This window comes from Notechis scutatus, chromosome 12 (genome assembly GCF_049901735.1).
Source record: "Notechis scutatus isolate UNSWTSFEM ecotype Mainland chromosome 12, rNotScu1.2, whole genome shotgun sequence".
In the NCBI taxonomy this organism is placed as follows: domain Eukaryota; kingdom Metazoa; phylum Chordata; class Lepidosauria; order Squamata; family Elapidae; genus Notechis; species Notechis scutatus.
This window is the reverse complement of record NC_142020.1, coordinates 10,264,378-10,283,029: the sequence shown is the minus strand read 5'-3', so window position 1 is coordinate 10,283,029 and position 18,652 is coordinate 10,264,378. Positions and strand designations below refer to the sequence as shown.

At 44.2% G+C, this 18,652-nt stretch overlaps 1 protein-coding gene across 2 annotated transcripts in view; it reads right to left on the bottom strand.

The window, feature by feature from the left end:
* TELO2 (telomere maintenance 2) overlaps positions 1–18,192 on the bottom strand; it is a 29,243-nt gene extending 11,051 nt beyond the window's left edge. Inside the window, exons 1-15 of one of the 2 annotated variants that reach the window (XM_026682490.2) lie at positions 18,064–18,192; positions 16,222–16,568; positions 15,823–16,100; positions 15,182–15,250; positions 14,204–14,351; positions 12,971–13,073; positions 11,910–11,978; positions 10,462–10,603; positions 9,569–9,705; positions 7,862–7,950; positions 5,369–5,479; positions 4,419–4,507; positions 2,390–2,481; positions 617–733; positions 11–82 (exon numbers count right to left, since the gene is read on the bottom strand). In XM_026682490.2, the coding sequence (XP_026538275.2) occupies positions 11–82; positions 617–733; positions 2,390–2,481; positions 4,419–4,507; positions 5,369–5,479; positions 7,862–7,950; positions 9,569–9,705; positions 10,462–10,603; positions 11,910–11,978; positions 12,971–13,073; positions 14,204–14,351; positions 15,182–15,250; positions 15,823–16,100; positions 16,222–16,568; positions 18,064–18,165 (1,965 nt within the window). In that variant the 5' untranslated portion in view covers positions 18,166–18,192. The remainder of the gene's footprint in view (positions 1–10; positions 83–616; positions 734–2,389; positions 2,482–4,418; positions 4,508–5,368; positions 5,480–7,861; positions 7,951–9,568; positions 9,706–10,461; positions 10,604–11,909; positions 11,979–12,970; positions 13,074–14,203; positions 14,352–15,181; positions 15,251–15,822; positions 16,101–16,221; positions 16,569–18,063) is intronic. The other variant, XM_087973306.1, reaches the window with a different exon arrangement.
* Positions 18,193–18,652: the final 460 nt, after the last annotated feature.

The following is an 18,652-nucleotide window of genomic DNA, read 5'->3' as shown; positions in this document are numbered from 1 at the left end:
AGTCACCTACATCCAGGATGTCCATCCGTTGACGCAGACTGTAATTCAGGGAGTAGAATTCTGAAGTTAAATATTTGGCCACCTAGAAAAACAAGGAGACAGAGCATTTCTTCAGATGTTTATCATGGCTTCTGCGTTTTTCAGTTCTCCCTTTATTTATTTTCAGGAGTGACAAGGTAGGTACAAAAGGCAGGGCAAAGAATTCCAGTGGCAACCTTAGAGTTGCTTTGTGTCCTAGAACTTGGAATTCCTTGCTCCTTCCTAGAAGGACTCACGAGCCCTGCCCTTCTAGCGCTGAGTTTCTCCTGCTCTGGAGTGTAGGAAGAGGGACGCTGTACCCCTCCAGAGAGTGAACTGGACTTCCTTGTGTGAAGTTAAGCTAGCAGAGTTTTCCACAACCCAGGGGTGGGATTCAACCGGGGCGGGTGGGCAGGCCCAACAGCTGATCGTTGGAGCTACCAGTTTGCCCGAACCAGCCCGAACCGGTGGAATCCCACCCCTGCCACCCCCCCACCCATAGAGCGCCAAGAATTCTGCACCCTTTCCCCCAGCTGCTTAGCTAACCTCACTACAAGATTTTGAATCCTTTCACCCAACGGTCAACACAAGGACTTACTCGGATGGGGTCTGCGACAGTAACAGCCACCAGGGCACCTTGCCGGAGCCCCACGAACCCTTCAATGTAGCTCTTCTCTTCCAAGTGGAGCAAGACTTTTGCCAGTTCCACGCTCATCTGTGCAAAGAGGAACACAATCCAGAGGCCATCCTGAATTTACTATGGAATTTACCCTACACGCTCAATTTAATTCAGGGTAAATTCATGGCCCTGGAACGGGCTATAGAGTGCTGGGTGGCGGAAGACAACTTTATGACAACTTCCTGCTGAATCTAGGGGACGCTGCAATCTGAGGAAACAGCAACTCCACCTTTCCATGTTAATGAAATATCTCACCTACATTCTACAAAGCAAATTCGGAAGCCTGTCCTAAAGTAATTGTTTGGGTCATCAAGGGGCATGCACAAATTCCAAAAGAGCACCATTGGCCTCTCTCTTCTGGTTAAACCAAAAAAACTACAGACACAGTGAATAAACCATGATTTATCCTCCAGACAGATATAAGCCTCCTATCCTTAGAGATTTTTTAAAATGCATTTTGAAGGAAACGCATTGTGAATCAACTGATCTGTGCTGCAAACACAATTACTGAACTCCTCAACTCGTCTATCCCCCCCACACACACTGATATTTCCCTGATAATATATATCTTGTATAAACTCTCTGTGCATTATACTTATATTCAATATGTTCACAAACACTCTGTACAGTTGTATATATTCCTTCCATAGATATATATTCTGTATGTTCATAGATATTCTGTATATAGTTATATATTTTGTATATCTGTATTTATATATTTATACTTCATTGCTGTTTTACACTTCTGGTTAGATGCTAACTGCATTTCGTTGCCTGTGTTCATGTGCAATGACAATAAAGTTGAATCTAATCTAATCTCCACTACTTAACAGGATAACAGAGTTGGAAGGGACTTTATAGGTCATCTAGTCCAACCCCCATCCACCCAAGCAGGAGACCCTACACCATTTCTGACAGGTGGCAGTCCAGTCTCTTCTTGAAAGCTTCCAGTGATGAAGCTCCCGCCACTTCTGAGGGCAACTTCTGTTCCACTGGTTGATTCTTCTCACAGACGCCTTCCCACAATTCAAAGGAAGGAGTTCACTTTTTTTTCTCCTTTTGGGTCCATTTTCAACCCTACCTTTTAACCCAGCTGGTTTTAAATGACCTATAAGTAAGACTAGTTTGCTGGGTTGAACAAACCAATACGTTATGGTTAATGTAATATGGGGGGGGGGGATTCCAATTCCCTTTTTGGCACCCCGAGACTCACTTCACACATTGCTTCTCCCCCTTAAGCCATGGTTTAGCAGGCAGTCTGAAGTGAGTCTTGAAAAGTCTTTCATGAAGAGAGTGCTGTTAATTAAGCCTTAACTTATATATAGGTACTATTTCTTGTCATTTTTTTTTCTTTCTCTTCAAACGTATCTCATAGGCCACCAGGACAAGTCTTTGAACTATTCTTGGCAAGATAATCAGAAGTGGTTTGCCGCTGCTTCCATCCTAGGGCTGGGAGAGAGTGGCTGGCCTGAGGCCACCCGGCTGGCTTTGTGCCTAAAGTGGAACTGGAACTCGCAGCTTCCCAGTTCCTAGCCTGCTGTCTTAATCATGACACCAAACTGGTTCTCTTCGTGTTATTAACTATGGCTATAAAATAATTATTACCCCACAGGAAATCCCTAATCCATAACAACCCCAGCTGACAACTTCCAAATCCAAACTTCTATGCAAAGAGGCACAAACTGCATTTACCTCTTGAGTGGTGGCTGTGTCCCTCCGGATCAGAGTTTCCAAGACACCCAAAGTGGCTTCGTATTTTTCGGCATCTTCCGGTCCCGTCAGAACTGAAGAAACAGAAGAGGACCGTTTGAAAATGCAGAGGATCTTCTGTCAAATTCCAGACTAAGAAAAGGAACGGCTTATTTCTCTTTTTTCTCTTCCTACTGTCCTTATAGGATGGTTGTAACACAGAGTTCGCCCTCTGGCTTGCAATTTAAAGATCAGCAAAGAGAAGTGTCATATCCCTAAAGTGATACTGCCATTCAACTGGGAAAAAGGGGAAAAGAAATAAAGAAATATACTCGAGTGTATTTCTTTATTTCTACTTTTGGCAACTGTTGTTTTATAACCTTTATCCTGGCGCCTAAACGCCCTGAGATTTTCTCACCTTTGGGGGAATGTATAAGGGAGGAGGGCCATGTGGGTTGTTTCACTCTGAAAGCCGGCAGAAGATGATCCTGGGAATGCTTGCTTATCTGGTTCTCAGGACAGCCGTTGCAATAATATCTTCACACTTGAGGATTGGCTGAATCCACATTGGGTTGAAGGGAGGGGTCTCTATTGCCTTAATTCTAACCATATTGCCTGAGGGAATTCAGAGTCTGAATTCTGAGTTCTGGTGTCACTTCTGCTCAATAAAAGGTTCCTTTTGAAATACCAAGTTTCAAGAGTGTTTACTTTTGTGAGTAAGGAGGAGAGGCAGGGCCTTACAAGAAGGAAAATAGCAAACTTGAGTGTTTGTTTGTAATTGCAAAGTACGTATGATGACCATCTACACCAGAGGTGTCAAGCTCACAGTCCGTGGGCTACATGCATCACACGCTGGCCACGCCCACCCCAGGTTTACCAAAGGGGAGAAAAAAGTCCCGATCCGTGAGTTTGACACGCCTGATCTACACTGCCAAGAGCCTGTGGAATGAGAAGATCGTATACATCAGTGTTCCTCAACCTTACACTACATGGATTTCAATTCCCACAATTCGCCAGCCAGCATTTTAGAATTGCTACGGTTGAGAAACACTGGCGTAAATAAATAAATAGACACGTCCATACAACTCAAGGAAAGGAGCTGCCGTTCCATGGTCCAGCTTCCTCCATCAATAGGGCAGTAACTCTATTGAATGTTACTGTATAGTGCAATATTCATGCAATATCAGGGGTTTTCAATTCAATTGTATAGAATGTGAGGGATGGGTGTTTGTGTTTATTTTCATAGCCATCATGTACACTGAAGATGGTGTTTAATTTCGTTGTATAGGGGGCAATGACAATAAAGTAAATTAAACTAATTTGAATGCTTTCGAATTGCCTGGATTCTGACCAACTCTGGATGGGGAATTCTGGGAACTGAAGCCACCAGGTGTCCACACCCACTCTTTATCCCAAAGGTGTTTTGTTTTTTTTCAAGAGGCAACTGGACTCCCTGGTTTTTCTTTGAAGACATTTCGCTTCTCATCCAAGAAGCTTCTTCAGCTCTGACTGGATGGTGGGGAATGGAAGGATTTATACTCCTTGCAGACAGCTTGTCATTTGCATCCTTTTAGAGGGTCATTGAGGCCACTTGGAGGTTTATCTGTTGTCCACAGGGTTGCCTGAGTAGTGAAAATGGGTGTGGAGCCCTCCTGGAACTGCTGCAGATAAACCTCAACGACTCTCCCAAAAGGATGCAAATGACCAGTTGTCTGCAAGGAATATAAATCCTTGCATCCTCCACCATCCAGTCAGAGGCGAGGAAGCTTTTTGGATGAGAAGCGAAACATCTTCAAAGAAAAACCAGTAAAGTCCAGCAATCTCCACAGACGCCCAGTCTTTATGTTTAAGTGCAAGGCCTGACTGTGCGATTCATTTATTCAGGGGATGAGAAACCCAGCACGGTTGTAAACCAGTCCTGTTTCCCCAAACCCGTAATGGACAGAAATAACCATTCTCGTCAACCAGGCCGGAAAGAATCCTGGCGCCTCCCTCCCTCCCTCCATTTCTTTCTTCTTCTTCTTCTTCTTACTTTCAAAACAGTCCCTGATGTAGGTGGGAGCTCTGGTTTTCTTCAGCTCTTTATCCTGTGACATGTCATAAGGGACGAGGTCGTCATCGCTGCCAAAGGAATCCGGGAAAGAAGATTAGTCAATTCCTAGACGGCCAGCAACTATTTTGCCCTTGACTTATGAAAACAGTTGAGCCCAAAGTTTCTTGGTTTTAGCATCTCCGTAGTCAGGTGATCCAAAATTTAAGCACTTGGCAACTGGACTGAATTTAGGACAGTTGCACCCCGTGATAGCGAACCTATGGCATGCGTGCCACAAGTGGCACGTAGAGCCATTTGTGCCGGCATGCGAGCCGCAGGCAAACTTACCTCACTGCGCATGCGGAAGCCTCCGAGCTGATTTTCGCCCTCCCAGAGGCTTGATGAAAGCCTCTGCAGCCCGAAAAATAGGCCCGTTTCATCACTTCCTGTATTTTCGGAAATACCGGAAGTGACGAAACGGGCCTATTTTTCGGGCTGCAGAGGCTTTCATCAAGCCTCTGGGAGGGCGAAAAGGGCCTCAAACAGGCCAAAAGTCAGCTAGGAGGCACAGTGCAGGTAAGGGAGCAGCGGAAGAGGGGGATTGGGCATGGGGGGGACACGCATTGCCTTCTGGGTGCTGGCACACAAGCGCGCATACAATTTTTGGCCCAGGAGTCCAAAAAGGTTAGCCACCACTGGTTGCACCTGTCCTGAGGTCACATGAACACCACTTGTGACCTTCCCAGCTGGCTTCCGATCAGCCAAGTCAACAAGGGAAGCCACATTTGCTTAATCATGATTCATTTAACCGCCGCAGTGATTCGCGTAATAGTGGCAGAAAAGGTTGTAACATGGGGCCTAACTCACTTAACAGCCGCCTGGCTTAGTAAATTTCGGGCTCAATTGTGGTCATACGGTTGAGGACTGCCTGGGTCATTTGTTTAGCCTACCTATCAAGCTCTGAATCAACTCCCTTTTCGGGGTCTTCAGAGGCATCCAAATCTGCTGGTGTCACACTGGAAGGTAGAAGCGCGCTGGAGGTCGGGTTGGATGTGCTGTCCCTGCAACAGGAAAAGGGGATTTTAAAATGTTATTCTTTTGTTTACCAAATGTAGGCACCGCCCAAATCAATATCTAAGGTCTCCAAACTTGGCAACTTTAAGACTTGTGGACTTCAACTCGCTGTTTGAGGAAGTTGCACAACATTCTCAGAGACTCTTCTCATCCTGCTCACAATCTTTGTGAAACTGTTGCCTTCTGGCAGAAGATACAGAACAATTAAAACTCGGACCCCACGTTTTCTGAACAGCTTTTATCCCAGAGGTATAATTGCACTTAACAATGAACTTAAGGACCACCATCAGTGAGCTGTTGGACAGTATTACTTGGTCTGTTGTGTGGATGCTAGTGTCATTCCCTAGTTAGAGTCGTATTCTGAGGGAGAGGAGGAACAGCCGACAGGGAGTGGAGGTATGACTCCGGAGGTTGTGGAGGAGGCTGGGGAAGGGCAGAGGCTGGCTGGGCAGTCAGAGGAATAACCAGGCCCATCCCCTCTTTATCCTAGTACACACAGGGAGGAACGGAGAAGGAAACAAATTGGCTTAAGAAAGAGGAAGCGGCCATGATCCCCCTCATTGGTTGCAGCTGGGGAGAATAGTGTATAAGAGAGACGGTCAAAACACAGCATTGCCAGAAGCAAAGTATGTTTTATTTGGGGCTGAAGTTATCTTGGTTGGCATCCTTCCAACAGACTGTGCCTCGTTATCTCCCTGAAGTTGGTAATTACTTATCCTGGTCCGTTGTGGAAATTCCTTCATTGTAGTTTGTTTTAGTTTTTTATTTTACCTCTATCTGCTCATTAAGTTCGGACTGTATTGCTTTCTTTTGAAGACCATTTTTGAATAAGTTTTATCTCCAACTGAGAATTATTGAACAATGGGGCCAAGTTGGAGGCATTAAAGGCATTTATTTACATTTTGGATTTTATTACGTTTATGTTACACTCCGGGTCATCACACTTGTGTGTTTTAATTAAGGGGGTGGGGAACCTTGGCGGGTGGGGGGGTGTTTGGGGATTCCTGATCTAAGGGTTTACATGCTTAGCCCACAATTCTTTTCACATGGTGTCTGATTTCTGGTTATGCTTTTAAGATGTTCAGGATGTCATCAGATCGTTCACGAAACTCAGGTTGGCACATCTGATTCTGCCCTTGGTTTGACTTTCACAGACATTTCTGGCTGGGCACCTCCATCCCAAACCATCTACATTCTTGGTTTTCTCTATCATCTCTTAAAGGCTATTAAGCCACTTAGTTTATAAGGGCCATTTTTGGCAGACGATGGTGATTATGATTCCAATAAGTATCTTCAAAATAAGCTGGCCACGAAACACTACTCGAGAATTCAAAAATATTCTCCTAAAATGCCAGATCTTCATACTAGAAGGACCAATGATGCACATGACAGGCAATTGGTCTGATATGGAAAGTCAGAAATGGAGCGCTATCACTGAAAGAGTCTTTTAAATTTTAAAACAATTAGTCCCTTAAACAGTACAGTTAAAAAACGAACCAGCGGTAGATGCAAGCATTTCATAGTGACTCATCAGTACCTACATCACAATAAACACGGTTAAAATCAGCATCAAGTATAAGATCTAGCAAGAGCATTAATTAAGCCTATAACTTAACCCATAACTGAAAGAGTCCTTAAATTTGGAGAAGCAATACAACACACACATACGGCCATTTGATCTGCTTTTCTCCTGCACAAAGCACTTTCCGACGCAGCGTGGCTTATTGTTTTAGGCTATTTCTGGGTTTGGGAGCTAAGGAAGGGTTAGCCTTGGTTACCATGTAGATGGGAGACAAAAGGGAATCAAGACTAAGGAGTCCAAAAAATGATCTCAGCAGCAGGTGACAACCTATCACTTCTACATCTTCACCAAGATAATAACTCTAGGGGTAAGTTCATGAGGTCATCAGGGCTTGAGTTGACCAATACGGCACCTTGATTTCTATTCAACCAAAGTCACCAGGACAAATCTCTCTCCCTCCCCTCCCTCCCCCTCCCTCCCTCCTCCCTCCCTCTCTCTCTCTCCCTCCCTCCCCCTCCCTCTCCCCTCCCTCTCTCTCTCCCTCCCTCCCTCTCCCCTCCCTCTCCCTCCCTCCCCTCCCCCCTCTCCCTCTCCCCTCCCTCCCTCCCTCCCTCCCTCCCTCTCCCTCTCTCTCCTCCCTCTCCCTCTCCCCTCCCTCTCCCTCCCTCCCTTCCTCTCTCCCTCCCTCTCCTCTCTCTCCCCCTCCCTCCCTCCCCCTCCCTCTCTCTCCCTCCCTCCCTCTCTCCCTCTCTCCCCCTCTCTCTCCCTCCCTCTCTCTCCCTCCCTCCTCCTCCCTCTCCCTCTCCCTCCCTCCCCTCCCTCCCTCCATGCACCCCCTAAAGCTTACCCAGTGTCTGGGGGCTTGGGGTCTAGCGCCTCTTCCAGTCTTTGGTTCAGCAAGGATTTCAGCTCTTTAATCTCATCGTCTTCTTCATACTGAAACATTCGACAGGTTAACCATTCAAATTTGCTGAAGAGACTAGTTAAGAGATCAAGGTTAGCTTCTGGGGAAAGGATCAGCACAAGTCCTAAACCTGGATTTGATGCTTCCTTGCAGGAAATGGCTGCTGAGCATAACAGCTGAAAGAAATTATACCGGTAGTCCTCGACTTACGACCATAACCGAGCCCAAAACTTCTGTTCTTCGGGGAGACGTTTGTTCAGTGAGTTTTGGCCCATTTTTATGACCTTTCTTGCCTCCGTTGTTAAGTGAATCCCGGCAGCTGTAAAGCTGGTCACCCGGTTGTTAAGTGAACCTGTCTTCCCCATTGACTTGCCTTGTCAGAAGGGGGAAATCACATGACCTGGGGACACAGCAACGGTCATACGTATGAGTCTGTTGCCAAGCAACTGAATTTTGATTTTTCAGGATCCTGGGCCATGCTGCAAAGGTCGTGAGTGTGAAAACCGGTCCTAAGTCGCTTTTTTCCAGCGCTGTTGTAACTTTGAACGGTCACTAAATGAACTGTTGTAAGTTGAGGACTACCTGCAATTAACAGGCACAGGGAATCACTCCCCTCTGGTAAGGAAGCTCCCTATGAACTCTGCCCTCTTTTGTAGCCCACTGTCATTCTGCCGCTACGGGCCCCTAGTCATCAAAATGGGGACAGGGGTCTTCAGCCATCAATAAACTGGCCCACCTGAATAGAATAAGAGAGTTGGAAGGGACCTTGGAGGTCTTCTAGTCCAACCCCCTGCTTAGGCAGGAAACCCTACACCGCTTCAGACAAATGGTTCAAGTACAGGTTTGAAAGAAGCCGTACTTATGACCAAGGTCATAACCACAGTCTGATCCTGGCTTAATCTATTTGTTTATGTTCTGATTAGTTTCCCAAGTTCCAGTACAACAGGGAACTGTTATTTGTTTAAAAGTGGAAGCCAATTTTTCTCCTTTCATGATTTTGGTCGGGAAAAGCCAGAAATCTCTCAACAACGCCCGTGGGAAAGATCAAGAAGCAGAGGGAGAAAAAAAAAAGCCTCCCTTCCACACATTTAAGATTGGGGTTTAATTGGGGTTTAATTGAGGTATGTATATTATGTAGTTGCTTAATTATTGTTATTAATTTGTATAGGGGTGGCACACTCTAATTGGTAATTGTCGGGGGAACTTTTTTCGAAATGTTTGAATTGAGATGGAATTTTTGAAATGATGAAATAAGAATACGCGATGAAATTGCAAACCTGACAGATAAAAGTATAACGTACAGTGAACATGAAGATATGAAATGTATTTAAAGTTAAAGGAAATAGGCTAAGAAATGAATTGAAAAATTTATAAAATAAGCTGGAGGAAAGTATTTGAGAAAAAATAACAGAAAATATGTAAAGTCATAGTAAGATATGAAACTAAACGTGAAAGATGAGTATGTAATCAAAGACATGTTTGTATGGAAATGTGAAAACCTGGAATCATGCTGTTCACTAAAAAAGATGTTTTTAAAATGTGGAAAACTGAAATAAAACTTTTATAATTAAAAAAAAAAAGATTGGGGTTTCTTTAGTGTGCTGCTTTTGCAACGGAAATCACTACAGCAAAATCACTCTAGCTGCTTGCCTGGAACACCAACGCGGGCCCTTCCGGCGTTATCTTGGCGCTGACAGATTCGGCTACGACCATGCCCATCCGACGGATCCGGGGCAAATTACTGTCCAGGTGGCATTTCATTCCCTCCATCAGGCTGGTAAAGAGCTCTGGAAAGGCAAGCCAGAAGCAAAGGAACAAGTTCGTCCTAAAATGCAAAGTGCTCCTCTGATCAGGCCAGATCAACGTATCCATCGAACACCTGAGTAGGAGTTTCATCATTCCCTTAACTTTTCCCAGCAAGAAGTAGAACTTAAAATATGTTTGTCCATTCATAAAATATTTCTATGGTCTTTTTAGAGTTGCCAACAGAAAGGCAGAAAGGGGGAGCAGTGCGGCAGCTTGCAAACCAAAAGTGCATTCCGTCAATGTTTTCAAAGATAGTAACCGGGTGACTGAAGTTTCAGCATTCTAACCGGAGAACGTGATTGATGACTCTTGGCTATGGTTGTGTCCCATTGGAGAATATGAATTACGATACACCCAGCGGGGTGGGGGAAAACCCAGGGTCAAGGGTAACAATGAATGATGTGTCTCAGAGTCGGCTACACCCAGGCAGTGCCGGGCATGTTAACTCCCAATAAATCCTTCTGAAGTTTTGGAAGTTTGGCTCGAGACTCATGATTTAAATGGGGGTGATTTCCGGAATCCTGACACTTCCTTTATGAACCTTTTCCCCTATCCGTTCTCTGACGCCTCCTTCTCATATTTTGGCTAAAGAAGTTGGGGAGGGAAGAAGGGAGAGCTGGAGAAGGATGGGCTGCCGATGGCTCCAATAAGGAAGCAGCTCTTGAAGAACCTGAGACCGGGGAAAGGAGCCAATTCTGCCCCATCCTTTCTGCCAGATCCTCTTCTGCCTCCTTTACCTTGTCGGCTGGTTGAGAGGTCTTCTTCTTCCAGATGAGAGAGACAGAGGAGGATGGCCTTGCTGATGTAGAGCTGCTGCTCGGCTGGGGAGTGTTTCACAGCACTGCTGCTACTCCAGGTCTCCAGCAGCTCTCTCAGAATCTGCATCAGAAGCTCAGCATCAGGTCCGAGTGGGCTTTCGGCTCTGTCCCATCCCATCCCATCCCATCTCTTTTGAGCCTGAAGGAAGATAGGCAGGCAATTTTCCTGCTTGAAGATGCTAGACTGGCACCAGGGAAGCCCAGATTCAAATCCACTCCGATCAACTTTGGGTCACTCCTGGTCTTGTCAACCCACCCTACCTGACAGGGCAGTTCTTACAGGGCAAGGAGCGATCTATCCAGGGGTGGGAAACGACAGGGTTAACTACCGGTTCGGGATTTACAAGCTTCCCTGCACGCTGGGAGCCGCACGCCTGTAAATCGTCATCAGCAGGCTGCAGGCAGAGACGTAGCCTTTGAAACAGCCCTCTTTTCCTGCTTTTTTAACTGCAGCTGTGCCTCGTTTGGCAGCTGAAGTTGAAAAATCAGGAAATAAAAAGATCAGGTAAGAGCCCGGGTGGGCATGTGGGCAAAAACATCAGCAGACATAGAACCAGTTCTATGTCTGCTGCTCTTCAGAGCTACCGGTTCTACAGAGGTGGACAGAACCGGTAGAAACCCACCCCTGGATCTATCCATTTATAGGGAACGTATGACTGTAACTTGGTTGCTTGTATCCTTACAATTTATATTGACTGTTTCCTAGTATGATTTGATTGCTTATTGTACCTTATATCTGTTATTAAGCATTGCACCTGATTCTTGACTCTTGACAAATCTATCTTTTCTTTTCGGTACCCTGAGAGCATTTGCACCAAGACAAATTCCTTGTGTGCCCAAACACACCTGGCCAATAAAGAATTCTGTTCTATTCTATTCTATTCTATTCTATTCTATTCTATTCTATTCTATTCTATTCTATTCTACGTATTTAGATGTAGGAAAGCTTCTTGAAAAGCCAATGTAGTGAAGGGGCTGGACCAATAGTAACAAAACTCAGATGCAAGTCCAACATTAGCCATAGAAGCTGGCAGGGTGACTTTTGATCGCTTCCTCTCTCAGCCCAACCTGTTCAAGAGGATAGTTGTTGCAGAAAAAAAATTAAGAGGGAGAGACATCCTTTTAAACAACCAACTTCATTTACCCTTTTTGCCATCGATGTGTTGAGTCGTGTGAATCCAAGCATCTGCTAGCCATTTGTCTCTGGAATGAACTCCTACCCCAGTTCTGATGCTGCCTCCATCCGCCTCTCTCAAACGGAGAGAAGCATAACCTGCAGGCCTTGACGTGGCCACAAGGGCTGCTTCATCCCACCCTCTGCCATATTTAGGCCCACCAATTAAGCCCTCCATTAATACACTGCTTACTTTGGCCAGCAAGGAGCGCCGTGTGGTATCCAGGGCAAGGTAGCCAAGGAGAGTCTGCAGCACCTTGGTCTGGAATCAAATCAGAGAGTTTAGGTAAAGGTAAAGGTTCCCCTCACACATACGTGGTAGTCGTTTCCAGCTCTAGGGGGCGGTGCTCCTCTCCGTTACAAAGCCGAAGAGCCAGCACTGTCTGAAGACGTCTCCGTGGTCATGTGGCCGGCAGGACTAAACACCAAAGGCACACGGAACGCCATTCCCTTCCCACCAAAGGGCTCCCTATTTTTCTACTTGCATTTTTTACATGCTTCCAAACTGCTCGGTTGGCAGAAGCTGGGACAAGTAACGGGAGCTTACTCCATTACGTGGCGCTAGGGATTCGAACCACCGAACTGCTAACCTTTCTGATCCACAAGCTCAGCGTCTTTACACGCTGACAAAACCCAGTAAACCATTCCAAGAAGGAAGCACTTGATAGCAGGGTTGAAGGTGCACAGAGGTAACAATCACAGGTAGTCTTCAAGTTACCATCCATTTAGTGACTGTTGGGAGTGACAGTGGCACTGAAAAAGTGATTTATGACCTTGCACTTACAACCATCACAGTATCCCCTTGGTCACGTGGTCAAAATTTGGCTGCTTGGCAACGGGCATATATTTACCATGGTTGCAGCATCTTGGGGTCATGTGATCGCCATTGGTGATCTTCCCAGGCTGGCTTCCGACAAGCCAAGCCAATGGCAGAAGCTTGGTTTGCTTAACGACTGTGTGATTCACTTAACACAGTGATTCATTTAACAACAGTGGCAAAAAAAAAAACCAGGTTGTAAAATCAGGCACAATTCACTGAATTGGTCATACGCTGAGGACTACCTCTGTATCACACAGACTTCTGATAAGAGAATTAAATCTGGTGTCCAAGCACTCACTTTATAATGGGAATATTGTGAATAACTGCCATGTTTTAATTCTTGTTTGAAAAGGAGTAAGATCCCAATCTTTTCAAAAGCGGTTAAGTCCAGTCCGTCTCACTGACCTCTTTCATTCCCCCACTAAGATACTCACCGGAAAGCAGTACTGAAGCAGCAACAGTTTTTGTGTGATGACAAACTGGGCCTTCTTGTTTTTGACCACCAAATTCCCCAGCAGTCGCGACAACACAACGGGCCTAACAAGGCAGACAAACACACTTACAGTCAACACATTCAGTTACGTTAATACTGGGCTGTTTTTAGTCACTACTGTATCCTGTGCTTCCCCGATTAAGAGAGGTTTTAGAAAAGTGCACAGTACCTTTAAGAAACATACCAAAAGGATTGGGAAATAATCGACATAATCTATCTCCCATAAAACAAACAAGTTATTATTTTTCAACAGTGCACATTCCAATGTGAAGCTGTAAGATAGTTGGGGTTTTCCTTAGTATAATCTGCGAACCGAGGCACAAATGACCAGCAACCAGGAAAACTGAAGAGCAGTGAAACTCTTCTGTTGTATTAAAAACTAGTAGTAGTTCAAAACTACTGCTAGTAGTGTTCGAAACAAAGCCACTAGATCTTGGAGTGGCTGATTTTTACCCTCGCTTAATTGCTTTATAAGTAACTCAAGGAAATGAACACTCCTAAAACTCCCTCCTCCATCTATTTTCCACAATATGGAAACCTTGGAAGGTGAGCTGGACTGAGAGAAAAAGCTTGGCCCAATGTCATAACATGGCATTTATTCTTCAAGTGAGAGTAGAACTCAGCCTCCGGGTTTATAAGCCAGCACCTTTACCACTAGACCAAACCAGCTTTCAGACACAGTGTTGACCCATGATTAACAGATTAACAGAGTTGGAAGGGACCTTGTAGGTCATCTAGTCCATCCCCCCGCCCAAGCAGGAGACCCTACATAAATTCTGACAGTCCAATGTCTTCTTGAAAGCCTCCAGGGATGAAGCTCCCACAACTTCCGAACGCAACTTCTGTTCCATCAGTTGATTGTTCTCCCTGTCAGAAAATTTCTCCTTATTTCCAGGTTGAATCTCCCCTGGTTCAGTTTCCATCCATTATTCCTTGTCTGGCCTTCGAGTGCTTTGGAAAATAGCTTGACTCCTTCCTCCTCTCTGTGGCAGCCCCTCAAGTATTGGAAGATGCTCTCCTGCCTCCCCTGGTCCTTCTCTTCCCTAGACTAGCATTAATTCTAACTTGCAGCAGTATGGCCTCTTGATGGCTGCTAGATTCCAGGTGTTGCCAGAACACGAAAAAGACGAAACGTCCATGTGTCATAGCCCCACCTTCTCCCAGTAACTCTTACCCTGGGACTGCCTGGACCAAGCCACAGACCACTGCTTCCATCCAGCGATCGGGCACGCTCTCAAATAGTCGCCAACTGATTCTCTGCCAGATGCAATCAGACTGAGTGCAGTTGGTTAGGTGAGGCACCAACACGCTCAAGATTTCTTCTGCATTGAGAAACAGCAAAACCAGGCACTTCTGAGATTGGAAAAAAGCAAGGACGGAGCTCATAAAACAAGCTGTCCTCGCTCTTTTTCAGAAGGTAGGTTTTTAAAAGAGTCATCAAGTCAAAAAGCTACCCAATGTGCTTTGATATTTGTGTTCCCATCTCATTCGTGTTGAAGGTACCGTTTAAAGCGCTTCCTGGTTAAAAGGATTATTTATTTATTTGGTCAAACTATTATTAGATAACAGGTATAAGTATAAACATGGTTATAAATACATGAAATGGATACGAATAAGAAAAAAGAAACAACAGGACAGGGACAGTAGGCATGTTTTGGTGCACTTATGCACGCCCCCTACAGATCTCTTAGGAAAGAGTGAGGTCAATAGTAGACAGTCTAATGTTGAAGATTTTGGGATTTGGGGTGACATCACTGTTGCCTAGGGATTCCTGTGAAGGCTCCTTTCATGTCCCTGTCAAGGAGCTGGAGCGAATGACGGGAGCTCACTCCACCACCCAGCAACACTCAGGTCTCAAACATGAGCTTGCTAACCTCCAACCCAGCATCCCCACTATGTGAGCCATAATGCTCCACGGGGCAATTTTGTTTGCACCACAGACTACAAGAAAATTGCACAGCCTCTCTTTCCTTCAATAACAATCTGCTACATATTTATGTTACTCCTTAGTTGGCTTAGTTCAAATCCTCAATCTTAAACCTGTAACATTTTGAAGAGGAAAAAGAGCTTATGGATTGCTGGTAGCCCTCCACTTACATATTTCATTCAACCTGAGCAACAGAAAAACAGCAATATCATATACAGTACTCACTTTGTCTTCCATGCACACAGACCTTTCCTAACACTTGAGATACAAAGGAAATGGAACAATCCAAACCATCTGGAAAAACATAAAAGCACAACAGTGAAGGGATTGGTCAGATCCATTTCTATCCCAAAACCTTTTTTTAAATCAATACTCAGTCTGCTTTAACTTTCTCCAAGCCAGCCAAAACACACTTGATGAGAGAAACAGAAACAATATCAAGGCCAGTGATTCTCAACCTTAACAACTTTAAGATGTGTGGACTTCAACTCCCAGAATTCTGGTGAGCAAGTTGGCTGGGGTATTCTGGGAGTTGAAATCTACATATCTTAAAAGTTGCCAAGATTGAAAGACACTGGTCTAAGTAATGATAGACTGAAGTGCCATTATTACTTGTGGGAGTTTATGTCTGGGAGATCAAAGTTTTCCCACTTGTAGACTTTGGAGTAACTTCTATTTTCAATCCCAGCATGTAGAACTGTTTATATGAATTCTCTTAGAAGCAAACACCTTATCATTTAAAAAAGCAATTTTCTCCTGTAATTGTATTTATTTTCGCTTATACACCCTTCCCTCCTGTTCAGTAGTTCACAGCAGTTTTTGCCTGTTCACCCCCTAGATACATTAATGTGTCTGTCAATGCTTACCACGTAGCGAGCCAGAAATTCTTTCCATCACCTGGATAATTTCCATGCCAAGCAATGGAAAATAATTTTGAGGGTAGAAGACTGGTCGGTTGACTTCGTGGAGTTTGTTCCCTAAGTGATCAGGTAAACATACAACTTTGTTGAGAATTGCTTCGCGCAAAACCGGAGAACCGGCTTCTGTATGCTGCTTGCAGATTTCCCATATTAAAGCAGAGAGTCTGGACTTCTGCAAGAATTGCTCTAGGGTATCAACTGCTTTACTCAGACGAAAACTCGGCCTGCGGAGAGAAATACTGGCCATAAAAAACTTATTGATAACTTTTATTTGGCTAGCCCTCTAGGGAAAGAAGGCAGCTCTTGAAATAATTATATAATTATAGGGAGAGAGATTGTGCTTACTCTGCAGAAATTATAGCATCCAGTAAAGCCATAAAAGATTGATCTGCTGGTCCATCAATGAAGAAGCTAGCCCACAGTTCTTTGGCTTCCTCTGATGGAAACTGCTCTGGCCAATCAGGACTCAGGTTGCTGAGCAGAGACTGAACCAAGACAGTAAAATGATTGCGGGTAAATTCTTCCTTCTGTTTTATGGAGGGTGGATTTTCAGATTCATCAAGATACCTCCTGACTGCCCACAAAGTCTCCTGGACATGTGCACTATCTCTGGAAGAATGTAGGGTGCTAATTGCTTCTTTCACTGTATTACGAACATCATGCAACTTAGGATCCATTTCTCCCGGCTGCTTCTAGAAGGAAAAACGAGAAGTTTGATACACCGTTCAGAAGATAGTAGGAGCATAGGTGCAGCCAGAACAATCTTGAACTGAACACACTCAAAACTGTAGAAATGATAGTAGATTTTAGGAGAACCCCTCCAATACTACCTCCTCTTACAATACCAGACAACCCAGTATCAACAATAGAGACCTTCAACTTTCTAGGTTCTATAATATCTCAAGACTTAAAATGGACACCTAACATCAAAACGTCATCAAAAAAGCACAACAAAGAATATTCTTCCTGAGTCAACCCAGAAAGCTCAAACTGCCCAAGGAGCTGCTGATACAGTTTTACAGAGAAATTAATGAACCTGTCATCTGCACATCTATAACTGTCTGTTTGGGGACTGCAACCAACCATGTCAGATACAGACTTCAACAGATAATTAGAACTGCAGAAAAAAACCTTGCAACCAGTCTGTCTTCCATCAAGGACATGTATCCTGCACTAGTCAAAAAGAGGGCTGTGAAAATATCTACACACCCCTCACATCCCGGACATAAACTCCTACCCTCAAAACGACACTATAGAACAACTCTGCACACCAGAACAACTAGACACAAGAACAGTTTTTCCCCCATGCCATCACTCTGCTAAACAATTAATTCAACAACACTATTAAGCTGTCTAGTAAGGTTGTATTATATTATTCTCATCTTTCCTATTACCTAACTCCTTATCTTATGACTATAACTTCGTTGCTTGTATCTTATGATTTATATTGTTTAATTAGTATCCTAGTATGATTTATGTTGATTGCTTATTTAGTATCCCATGACTATCACTAAGTGTTGTATCTTATGATTTATGATAAATGTATTTTTACCATTACTATGATCATGATTTATCAATAGTACTGCTTGTATGTACACACTGAGAGCTTATGCACCGGGATTTGTCTGTGTGTCCAATCACACTTGGCCAATAAAGAATTCTATGCTATTCTATTTAACTGTTCTCTTAAGAAAAAACAGAAACTCATTAGGATAAGGAAAAAACTTGTTAGGATAATGCAAAATACATCAGTCACCTATGAGCGGCTGGTCTTTTGGGAAGGAAAACATACGTTTATAATAATAACCATAAGTTTATATAAAGTATACAGATTTAATATATTACTATATCTCCCCCCCACACACACACACATTTATGGCAACACTTGTGACGAGGAAGCTACACAGCGCTGTAGAATTTGGTTTTGAACCAGCTTTTACGACTTTACTTTACAACTTTAAGCAATGCATTTAAGCAATGCAGAATATACAATTTTAAGCAATGCAGAATTTACAATTTTAAGCAATGCATTTAAGCAATGCAAAATTAATTTAAGCAATGCACGTCACGTGTGAACCCAACAGGGGTGTTTTACGAACTCCAGAACGTCTGAACACAGACATATTATGTTACATAATATATATATTTATATTCAAAGGGGTTTATTATATTTGGGTTATCACTCACTTTAGCCGACCCGAGTTCTGCGAACGCGCCTCGGAAGAAAACAAAGGGCGCTCTAGGATTTCTCTCTGTGCCAACTTCGCAGAGACTTGGAGCGGTTGGCATCAATCTGGGTTCCCTCGTGACAGGAAGTTAAGAATTGAGGGCCACTCTAAGCTCCCGCTTTTTCAAACTCTATCACCGCTCTCGCGTGCCTGACGAATTAGCTCTCCCCGCGACTGGTCAAAACTGGCGCGCGAGGCCGCCCTTCATCCCGCCCACCCGTCTTAAAGAGACAGTAACCGAGGAGCGCCCCTCCCTAGTATTCTCCTATTACGCGTTCAAAAATGAGCTTGTATTCACAGGGCGTTTGCAAAAAGGGGTAGGAAATGTATTTTAAAAGTTCCATCCGTCAGGGAGAAAAATGCACCCTCTTCTTTGCTTGTTGTTTATATTGCCATGCATTTTTTGTTTATTTTGCATGGTGGTAGTAATCCATGTTGCGCTTGATTTTTTGGGTTACTGCAAGGGTCTTCCAACTTGGCAAGTTTAAGACTTAAAAGAGGACAGAAATTGTCCAATGCGAAGGCACATAGAACATAAAAGAGTTGGA